This window comes from Lycium ferocissimum, chromosome 7 (assembly GCF_029784015.1).
Source record: "Lycium ferocissimum isolate CSIRO_LF1 chromosome 7, AGI_CSIRO_Lferr_CH_V1, whole genome shotgun sequence".
Taxonomy (NCBI): Eukaryota; Viridiplantae; Streptophyta; class Magnoliopsida; order Solanales; family Solanaceae; genus Lycium; species Lycium ferocissimum.
In genome coordinates this window covers 29130770-29141299 of record NC_081348.1, presented here as the reverse complement: position 1 = coordinate 29141299, position 10530 = coordinate 29130770, and the positions used below count along the sequence as shown (strand labels likewise).

General features: G+C 36.2%; 2 protein-coding genes across 4 annotated transcripts in view; one reads left to right on the top strand and one right to left on the bottom strand.

The window, feature by feature from the left end:
• Positions 1 to 9027, top strand: part of LOC132064216 (signal peptidase complex subunit 3B) — a 50000-nt gene extending 40973 nt beyond the window's left edge. The window contains exons 2-7 of the mRNA XM_059457127.1: positions 4560 to 4697; positions 4832 to 4879; positions 7081 to 7143; positions 8054 to 8107; positions 8562 to 8648; positions 8730 to 9027. Coding sequence (XP_059313110.1) covers positions 4572 to 4697; positions 4832 to 4879; positions 7081 to 7143; positions 8054 to 8107; positions 8562 to 8648; positions 8730 to 8855 — 504 coding nt within the window. The 5' untranslated portion in view covers positions 4560 to 4571 and the 3' untranslated portion in view covers positions 8856 to 9027. The remainder of the gene's footprint in view (positions 1 to 4559; positions 4698 to 4831; positions 4880 to 7080; positions 7144 to 8053; positions 8108 to 8561; positions 8649 to 8729) is intronic.
• On the bottom strand, positions 69 to 3866 carry LOC132064213 (increased DNA methylation 2). Of its 3 annotated transcripts, none has more exons than XM_059457122.1 (3): positions 3376 to 3866; positions 680 to 1924; positions 69 to 429 (listed from the first exon to the last, which is right to left on the bottom strand). In XM_059457122.1, exons 2-3 carry the CDS (start codon positions 1872 to 1874, stop codon positions 164 to 166), a joined length of 1461 nt encoding a protein of 486 aa, XP_059313105.1. In that variant the 5' UTR covers positions 1875 to 1924; positions 3376 to 3866; the 3' UTR covers positions 69 to 163. The 3 variants fall into 3 exon arrangements, with proteins under 3 accessions (XP_059313105.1, XP_059313106.1, XP_059313104.1); XM_059457123.1 differs by lacking the exon at positions 3376 to 3866 and adding an exon at positions 2593 to 3361; XM_059457121.1 differs by lacking the exon at positions 3376 to 3866 and having other exon boundaries at positions 680 to 2558.
• Positions 9028 to 10530: the final 1503 nt, after the last annotated feature.

Genomic DNA, 10530 nt, shown 5'->3' with positions numbered 1-10530 from the left:
ATAATCCTTAAAGAACTATGTTGTGGGGAGGGGTTGAGAGCCTGAGGGCAAAGATCAAAATTTGTGCATGTGGTCACACTCACACCATGTAGTTACAACTATGGACATAAACAAGCGTCAGAATTTGTACATGTACTAGCCGTCTAATCTAATGAACAAGACATTAATGTACCCTATTCCATTTAGATTGTCCTTCTGCTTTCAATACAATTCCCTCAAGAATTCCATCAGTGCCAAAATTACCAGAAAATTCTTGAGGGTCAACTGGTCCTGGCAACTTGAAAGAGATGGTGAAATGTCCTGTTGGACATAGGTTCTGAGTTTGCATCTCGAATACTTGAGAGTATTTGCTGACCGTCCTGTCACCAGTTGTTGTCATTCCCCTAATCAATACTTTACCATCACTCTCCACTTCACAAGTAAATTCTCCTGCATTAACCATAAATTTTGAACAAATTAGTGATGAGAAATGAGGTAACCAACGATAGAGAAATCAGAAGCATCAGAAGAATGCAGTACAATCAAGAAAGAACCAATCAGCAGAACAGTGATGAGAATCAGATGAAGTGCTGCCATATTGTAAAAGGATTTTGCAAATCAACCATATTGAAGAAACCGTAAATGGGACCTATTGCAAATTCAAAAGTTAGAAATGTTTAATATCTTAATCATAGCTTACTTTCATCTCTCTGTACTCCAGGAAGTGATACACGGAACAAGTAAGAGTCCTTGCTTTCTCCTACATCCAAGAGCCCGAGAACGGGTCCTATCTTACCCTTTGCTGCACTCCCACTCACTGCAAATCCACTTTTAGTAGCAGCAACAATTTTACTTATCTCCTCCTTAGAAGGGCAAGAAGGAAGGAAGACAATACTAAGCTCTAATTCCTCAGAGTTGGTGTGCTTTGATGATGGACCAATAGAACCTTCTGCCAGAGGACTGGCATCCTTAAATAGACTACCAAAAGGAGTACTACCAAATTTTGTAGAGCTATCTGGTGATGCATTGGTAAACAGGCCGACACCATCATTCTTCAAGAGACCACTAAAAAGTGTAGTGTCAAATTGTCCATTGCGATCAGGTGGCATATTACTAAATGACCCTCCACAAGCATCCTTCAAGAGACTACTAAAAGGTCTAGTGTCAAACTGTCCGTTGGTATCAGGTGGCATACCATTAAATGGTTCATCACAAGCATCCTTCAAAAGACTAGTAAACGACGTATTGTCAAATTGTTCAGTGTCTAGTGGTACATCACCAAATGGTAGGGTACTAGCAGCTAATGATGCATATTGGAGGACATCATCAGGCTTGGACATCTCCTTTTTCCCAGCATTATTTAGAGCTTCATTATGAACATCGGTTTGTGACTTTGTGCAATCTTTGTCCATGATAAGATGTTCTAGACCAGTGAGCTCCTTGAACCTCTTAATGCTGTCTGGTTCAATAGAACTGGTATCAGGGTCATTGATGAATACAATGTTTGCAACAACATTATACACATCACAGCATAAATGAGGATGTAGGTTGGGAGGAAATAGATCACAAAACCGAGGATAAGCTGCAGCTTCTCCGCGGTAAAGAGTTGGAAGCCTTCCATGAAAGAACTGGTGCAGCCATGGTTGAGCCAGGACGACAGAGGGATCTGCCTTTCTCAATGCATGATAGTAAACCCTTTCTACTTCTACGGTTCTTAGGCATGAACCAGCTAGTTGATTGGAAGTGTACGGAGGCAGCCCTAGACCTTTTCTTTGCAAAACAGATTTTTTGGGGTATTCTCGCCGGAGATCTGGTCCAAAGTAGGTTCCGATGATGAAGTAGAGGAGGAAAAACTGATCATCTGTTGGCACCAATCCAATGAAGTTGTTCTTCATGTTTGATGGAAAGAGTAAGAATTCTGTGAATTTATCCCTCAGCCACTGATCTGTTTCAGATGTAATGAAGCAGAGAAAATAGCGCATCATAAGGCGATAACATACCCTTTAGTTCAAAGCATGATTGAAACATATAACAAATGAAGACAATAGTTGACAGCTCACGAAATAGAATACTTAAATGAGAAGAGTAGAACCAAGTTTATATAGCATTATGGGATTTCAGCAGGCACAGTCATAAAGAACGTCTCACAACTATAGGCATGGAAACAGGATGCGAGCAGAGGCGGATCCAGGATTTGAAGCTTGTGGGTTCCCAGCTAGCAATGTCTGGTGTTACTGGGTTCTTAGCTCAAATTTCTTATATATTTGAAGGGTTTCACATTATAAATACAAGGTTCGTATAAAAGTTGTGGGTTCCCGCGAACCCCCACCCAATGGTGTGGATCCGCCCCTGGATGCGAGGAGAAGTTCTCTTAAAACATAAAAGTAAGAAAAAGGGGAGCCTTTTAAGAATGTGCATCAGAGCATACTCGCATTTTCCGTAAATGTAGATTAAAATTTGTCAACTATCTTGTATTTTCTAAATAAATAGATCTCTTTAGAGGAATTTCATGAGCGAAGAAGTTTAGGCTGCCTTCTCTAGTTAGTCAGTTTCAATTGACAATAATTCAACTCCAGGATAGGAAATAAACTATAGAATTAGTGGCTTGTTCACCTTCAGAAGCATCTTAAGGTGATTCGACCCCTCTCAATTGAGCGGTGAAGGAAGCTGGAAACTCTTTGCTTAGTAGAAAAAAATTCTCATTTAGTATGAAATAATCATTAAAGTGACATCATCTAAGGAAAAAAGAAACTAAGTCAGTAACTTCAAAGGTACTGATTAATCATAGCGGTAATGCAAGCACAAAACTGGTGAGAACATCTTCCTTTCCATTTATTCCCTATCAATGTAATGCCAAATTTTATGAGCTTTAAACAAAATATTGAAATAGTGTGAGAACATCTTGCTTTCCTATCCTATAATATACTTTAAAAGCAAGATAGGATTTATAATAATATAAACTAATTATCCATAATTAAACATGAATGCTTCCATCAGTTTGACACCAGAGCAAAAGATGATCAGAAATAACTTAAAGTTGCTTCAATAGGCTGGATTTAAGGAGGTACAATCGCAAATTTAAAACTACTTTGACACTACATCAGCAAATTGGCAAGTGAGAGTGGAGGTTTACTATGCAACAACCACATGCAAGAATTCATTGATGAATCTTACATGCAAGAAGTCAGTACACACCAAAAATAATCACAAAAGTGACAAAACAAACACCCATTCAACTGTTTCATTAGGGGTACTATTAGACAAGAAACACTTCATTGATGTGCAATTTTGCATGTCCTAAATGTAGAATACAACTCTGTTTTTTTCTTGGTCTGTCAAAATGAGAAAAAGATTGTATGAGTTGTGAAACAAGAAGTTGAAGTGTAGAAAGTGTACCAATGAGTTCTCCTTCTCCAGAGTGAAACTTGAGGTGCTGTTAGTGAGTTAGAGCCATTAAGAAACCAAGGAATTTTTAGCCAGCGGTTGTCCCATGTAGCGCCACGCGTCCTTTAGTCTACTATTTGGTTATGCAAAAACTATACTCGGTAAAATGATAATATCAGAGTTGTTATACAGTTTCTGATAGTATAAAAAATATTATACGGTAAATAATAGTAATAAATAAATTGTTATACGATAAAATAAAAAAATTGCCTACTTTAACAATGTTTTAACTTTAGATATTCTTCTTCTAATACATATTATATTTTAATTTAATACATAAGCTGTCTACGTCACACCCCTTGGGGCGTGGCTCTTTCCGTCCCTGCTAACACCAGATGTTTTGTACACCACTGTCCTTTTTATTCTACCGCACATATTTGGATTCTCGCGTATAACTATATGTACCAATAATAGTTTTAACGAAATTTAATTCCACCATAAAACTCTATAAGTTACGTGGAGTGTGAAGTGGTGAATTAGCTATGCAGAAATTATATTAGTATAGAATTTATATAAAAAATTAAACGATGTATTAGTAAATCCCGAATTATATCGGGTTGAATACTCTTATTAACTCCGCATGTGTGAGTTTTCACACATTATCAAGTTTAACTTTGCACAACGCTAATCCCACATAAACTATTTCATTTATAATATATCTTCGAAATACGTGATTTGGAGAGCGAGGATTCACATAATCCATCACAAGTTTTCTTGGAATGGAAGTGTGATAATTGTTGTTACTAAATATCCTTTTCCCTAAATGAGATCCAATATCGTCCCAAAAAGGATTAAAAATAAGGGAATAGGGCCAAAATTACCCTAAACTTTAAAAATAGTTCATCCATATCTTTCGTTATACCATATCTTTCGTTATACTATAGGATCAATTATTTTGTAGTAATACCATAATAAACAAAAGAAAAAAGAAGGGATAAAAATAATGCACAACTCAGCACTAGGTAAATACATAATTTTCAGACCAAAAAAAGAAGGTAAAAATATGATTTGACTCGAAGTCTTAAGCCTCCACTCAGTCTGTTTCGCATTTAAAAGCCCCCTTTTTTTCCCATACTGCACTTTCTCGTAAGACCCGAAATTGAAGAAAAAATCAATTTCGTTTTGAGGGAAAAAATAAGGTAGCAAAAATGCATTCATTTGGGTACAGAGCGAATGCTTTGTTAACATTGGCAATCACAATACTGGCTTTTATGTGTGCTTTTGCTTCTTTATCTGACAATTTCAATTCTCTCACTCCTACCGCTGAAGTTCAAGTACACCCCTAACACCCTACCTTAAATTTTTTATTTATTTTCTTTTGGTATCTTTGTGTGTTGTGATTAGATCTGTTGATTTTGTAAAAGAACCATGTGTCTGATCACTTATTATTATTATTTTTTTTGTATAGGTTTTGAATATCAATTGGTTCCAGAAGAAACCTGATGGGGATGATGAGGTATTTTTTTTTGCTGATTTATATGTAGTTGTAGATTTTGAGTGAGGGTTTTTGTGGGTTTTTAGTTTCTGGTTGAATGGGGCGAAGATTTAAGCCTTTTAACTTTAAATTTGGTATCTGAGATTGGGAATTGGGGCAAAAATTGGATGCAGTGTGGGGGGTGGACTTTTCTTTTTCTAGTTTCTATCACTTTTGGATTCTTTGAGTAATCAGATGTGATTCTGTGTAAAAAAATTCTAGAGATTTTCAGTTTTGAGGTTATATAACGTATAAAAATGTTCAATTTCAAAAATAAATAATAAATAACACGTAAAATTGTGTAGACTGCATTTAGTTTTCCTAACTTGAATTACTTACTGATCCCTTGAGCCTTGTTTGACCATCAGTCGACTAGCCAAAGCTGTTTGTAGCAAACATCTGACAAGAGTGGTGTGAGCCTTTCATTCTGAGTCGGGATGGACTATGAATTTGGGTTACTTTTCTTGAATCTCTTGAAGCCCTCTAGTTTTAGAAGCCTGAAAGAAGGGATGACGGGGAACTTCTTATTCAATGTAGTTTAAAGATTGTTGCCTCCTCTGCTTGAAGAAGCGTTGGAGATCTCCGTTTGCTTTTCTATAGTGCCCCCTAGTTTCATTCTAACATGCATTGTGTTTGTCCTTTTCAGTTTTGTTTGTTGTCTTTTACCCATCTTGTTTCTTTGTATCATCAGTTCCATATCTTCTTCTCGTGAGACCCCCATAAAGTACCTTAAATCTTATCAAATTCCTAAACTTGTGCATGTTAAGAGTATCCTGGCTGCCTTTCTTCAATGTAATGGCTTGCAAGTTTACATCCACTAGATGCATTCTGTGCTAAAATCTGATTCTTACCCTTTCTCTCTCTATCTCCCTCCCCCCCACAAAAAAAACCTTCCCCCTTTCATCACTGAGTTCAACACACCCCTTCAGGATTAGTTTCTTCGTAGAGCGTTACTCCTTACATCATTGTAGATTGTTTCTGCCACCACTTCCTTTCATTGTTTTCAGGTGTGGTTTTCGTTCTTTGTTCTCCTTACAGCAACTCTTGAAGGCCAAAAAAAATTCTATCATTTGCTCTTCTGACCATACCTGGTATGGGTAGCAATTTGCTGGGATTATCTTCTTTCTCCAAAGTGTTCTCTGTGTCTTTTATTACCTTGATTAATTATGCAATCCATCATCGTCCTTTGTGCAGGTTTTTCATTTGCATCCCGGAATACTCCCATATTTCCAACTTACTTTGGACCAAGTCAATAGTTTGAAAGAGTGGGATATAATCCTCTTCCTTAGGTTGAGACACCTCTGTGATCTGGCCCAATACTTCGAATCTGTAGCCTGGTCCAAAATCCTATTACTCATTAGGCCTTCAAATTGATAGGTTTTGCTTTCTCCTGAGCCGTCGTTTTTATTTGAATGGATTATCATAGGTTGAAAGGACGAAGTTGCATCTAAATCTATGCTTGCTGGCTCCTACTGTAGTCTTGAATTTGAAGCCCAATTGTCACCCAACTGTTGTCTATGTACTGCTTCTTACACCATCCATTCAAGGAATCTTTTAATAGTTTGTCCAAGATCATTCCTGTCCATAATTAATTCTAACCTCATTTCCCATATTCTAAGTGTTTGACATTCCTATGAAAACCACATAGAAATTACATGTATACTTTGTGGCTCAGCTTTATTGATCCATTTGACTTTCTTCTACTTTAGCATATACTTGTTCGACTTTATCTTGTCTCAGCAATAAATCCCTGACAGCACCCCCACCCTTACCCATTTCTAGCAGAGAGCACTGATGTTACTTTGATTATCCTTTGCATTTAGTTCTAATGTTGTCCCCTCGATGTTGCTGAGAGTTGTCAGTGTATCGACTAGTTCCTGCCAAACTAAACTGAGAACCAATTCTTATTGGAAAAAGAGCGTGAAGTATGAGCTGCCTGGACAATCTTATGTTTGTTTAGATGTGTTAAATGTTAATCATTGATATATCATCAAAAAACATGCTATTATATGATATTGTATGTGTCCTAAGATATCAGTTTATTTTCTTTATCTTGTGATCTACATGAACTTGGTAGCTGGTCTCGTGTTAAGCTTCCTAGTTAACATCGTTGATTAATCTATGAACTTCTTAATTTTTGAAAGAAGTTTGACTATATCATGTATACTTTTCCTTTTGTGCAGGTCAGTTTGACCTTGAACATATCAGCAGATTTACAGTCATTGTTCACGTGGAATACTAAGCAGGTTTACTGTCTACTTTATTTGCACCATAATTTAGATTTCTCTCTTTCAATCCCTATTACTTGGGTCTGATTTTCTTCTATGTAGAGTAAATATGAAGGTGTGGATGTATCAGTGTGTATACATCTTATGTTCCACTAAGCCAATCTCTAGGACATAATACATGTGCACTTTTCATAACTGGTCTAAAACACTGTGTTTGATAGGGTGGAGAGGAGAGATGGTCATATCAGATGTTGATCCCACAGCTAACACTCTGGATTTTATGTTGTGGAAATTGGAAAATAGAATGTAACATAGAAATTACCAGGATATTGGTGACATATATACAGCAGTGTCAGATAGTAAAATGTATGCCTTCTTGCACAACTTAATGAAGTTTGGCTTAGAAGTCCAATGACTTCTTGCTGTATTCCTCTTTCGCTGTTTATTTTCAGGGAAAATTAACTGAATGACCTTACAAAGATTTCTGTTGCACTGCTTGTGAGAACACTGGTTTATTCAGTTCCTTCCCTTTTATTTTCTTTGGGAACCAAATTTACATTTGGAGGACATGATTTAGAGTGTCTTACAGCTTCACAATACCATATACTGAAATTCTATCAAGCATGAACTTAGCATGTGTAAGTATATTGCTCGGACTCTTCAAAGATGTTGTCGGGTGTGTATTAGATCTTCCAAAAGTAGTGCATTTTTGGAGGGTCTGAGCAACATAGTGTGTAACAAGAGGGGGGAATATTAAAAAAGAACAAGACTACGTGTTCTGGGCTTCTGGTGTCCTAGATGTTCGAATTAAAAATTTTGTGGTTTTAACTTCAAAGTCTGTAAAGATATTTTTGCATTGATCGGCCAGATTCCCTCTACACAGTTACTTTGAGCAAGTGTGCAATTCTAATTATTTAAAAATTTGCAGGTGTTTGTATTTTTGGCAGCTGAGTATGAAACTCCAAAGAATGCCCTAAATCAGGTCTATCTTTCATTGGTTTAGAATTGCATATATGAGTAATATATTCCTTGTCTTGTATTTATTATTTAGATCTTATATGAGGTTTGTGTCATTGTTCAATAAATGTATTGCAACTGAAAGTAAGTCTTAGCAGTATGTATCGACATATCAGTCCTTTGCTTCTCCTTGTAAAAAGAAATGTCGTCCTGTACTTGGTCAGTGATAGAATTTTCCTTTTGGTAAGTACGAGTATATGCTTAGTGATACTTCTTGGCACTGTCTTCTCCTCTTACTTCGAGGAGCAGGCGGTAGATGTCCCAAGGATACTTCAAGCCGTTAATCTTTAGGGACCTGCTTTAGAATTTGTTTTGTATCTTGTTTTTCCACCAGAATTGTCAAAAAAAAAAATCTTGTTTTTCTACCACATGAGAGGTTGGTTTGATTCCTTCTGCTGAGCTGTTTGCTTTTCTAACAGATATCTTTGTGGGATGGTATTATCCCCACTAAGGAACATGCAAAATTTTTGATTCACACCACAAACAAGTATCGGTTTGTTGATCAGGTTAGTTTCTGAAGCATTTTCCTTTATTCTGTTTTCGTGATCTTCTCATGGTTTTCACAAGTACCTTATTCCTTTTTGTAGGGAAGCAACCTCCGTGGTAAAGGTTTTAATCTAACATTGCACTGGCACGTCATGCCAAAGACTGGGAAAATGTCTGCAAACAAACTTGTGATGACTGGTTACCGCTTGCCAGAGTCATACAGATGATGAACTTTTTTTCTCTGAGCAATTTATCTGTAACTTTAGCCTCCACTGATAGGAAGGGGAAAATGTGCTTAAACGAGATGATGAGATGAACAGGATAATTTTGTCCCGGATAATGTCACAGAATTGATATTTATTGGCCTCAAATTCACATACTGGAACTTTAGACCTTTGATATCACCGGTTCTTTTATGATTGTTATGCTTGACTAAAACTACTATTATTTCCTTTCTTCTCCAGACAGGAGATCTGTAGTAGACATTTGGACAATATTTAACTCGAAATTGAAAAAAAGGCATTTGAAGCTTAAACTTGTGGAAGAAGATAGTAGATTTAACAGGCGAATTTATGTTGGAGGCCCCAGTACACATATATAGGGGTCCGGCACTTTTGTAATCCAAAAAAAAAAAAAAAATTTGGAAACTAACCCATTAAAAAAAAAAAAAAAAACCCAACTAGGCTTCACGCACAAATTCTGTGCGTGAAAGGGTTAAAGTGTACATTTACATTTTGGCCCTTTCACGCACAGAATCTGTGCGTGAAACCCGTCCCTAAACCCCCGCCCCAATCTTTATTCTTTGGAAATCAAACTCAAAATTAAGGTTTTTTGCGTACTTTGATTGAAGATTAGTCATGTTTTAAAATACCGAAATATAAATATTTTATATGGAACTTAATATTTTTTTTAGTGTATAATAATATCGGCTCATTATATCAAGTATACATATACATTTGGATCGTCGTTTTTGGGGTTGTAAAAAAGTCTTTAAGACGTTTGAAAACTTGTTATATTTAGGTTTAAGTGTCATATTTTATAGGGTTTTGATTAATCTCTTTTGTTTTACTCCCAAAGCTATAAAGTACTTTTTTGTTCAAGACGAGAGGTTCATAATAATTGAAAAATATTTCATTCCATTAGCAACGAAATACATCATTAAATTACAATAGATAAATGCATAAGTGAAATTTTTGATTTTTTTTTTTTTTTTTAATGGGTTAGTTTGGTTTCAAAATTATTTTTTTTTGAGTTACAAAAGTGCCGGGCTCCATATATAGGCTTGGGAAGTTGCCAAAAGCGGGCCATTTTTCTTCTTGGCCTTTTATGTGGCCTCATTTAACTTGACAAGATTAATTTTGTTACTTTGAACTATTAGTAAGTGCGATTTTCAAATATGTCAGAACCTTGCTCTTAGGAAAAGCTATAAGCTACTACCGTATTGAAGGTGATCGAACCCGAGAACTTCTAATGTAATTAATTTAAGATTCTCAAGGAACGGAAGATATGATAAGGTCACAATTGGAGGTCATTGAGGTACTAGATAATTGATGAAGGCACAAACAAAATAACAATGACAACACTTTACGGAAGATGCGGAAAAACTTGTAAAGCACCTGACAAAGTGAAGTTTATCATCGATACTACGTGTCTTAAAACCTGGAACTGGAATGCACAGAAATTGTCTTTGGTTCTTTTTAAATATGACGGTACAAAGAGAGCATGATCATGTTATAAACTGACATGCTAAACTGAGTTTGTTGACAAGAAACCATGTTTAACGTCATTGTATTAATGAAAGACAGCAGCAAGCCTGGCATCCATAATCACATGAAAAATGACAAAATAGCTCAAATATTGTCTCTATCCTTAACTATAGATAAAGCCTAAGCTAAACTACAG

Excerpts from the sequence above, each read along its gene's own strand:
- LOC132064213 (XM_059457121.1), bottom strand. The coding sequence starts at position 1,964 with ATGATGCGCTATTTTCTCTGCTTCATTACATCTGAAACAGATCAGTGG. Across the intron at positions 430-679 it reads TGGAGTACAGAGAGATGAAA|GAGAATTTACTTGTGAAGTG; the intron begins GTAAGCTATGAT and ends TGGTTAATGCAG.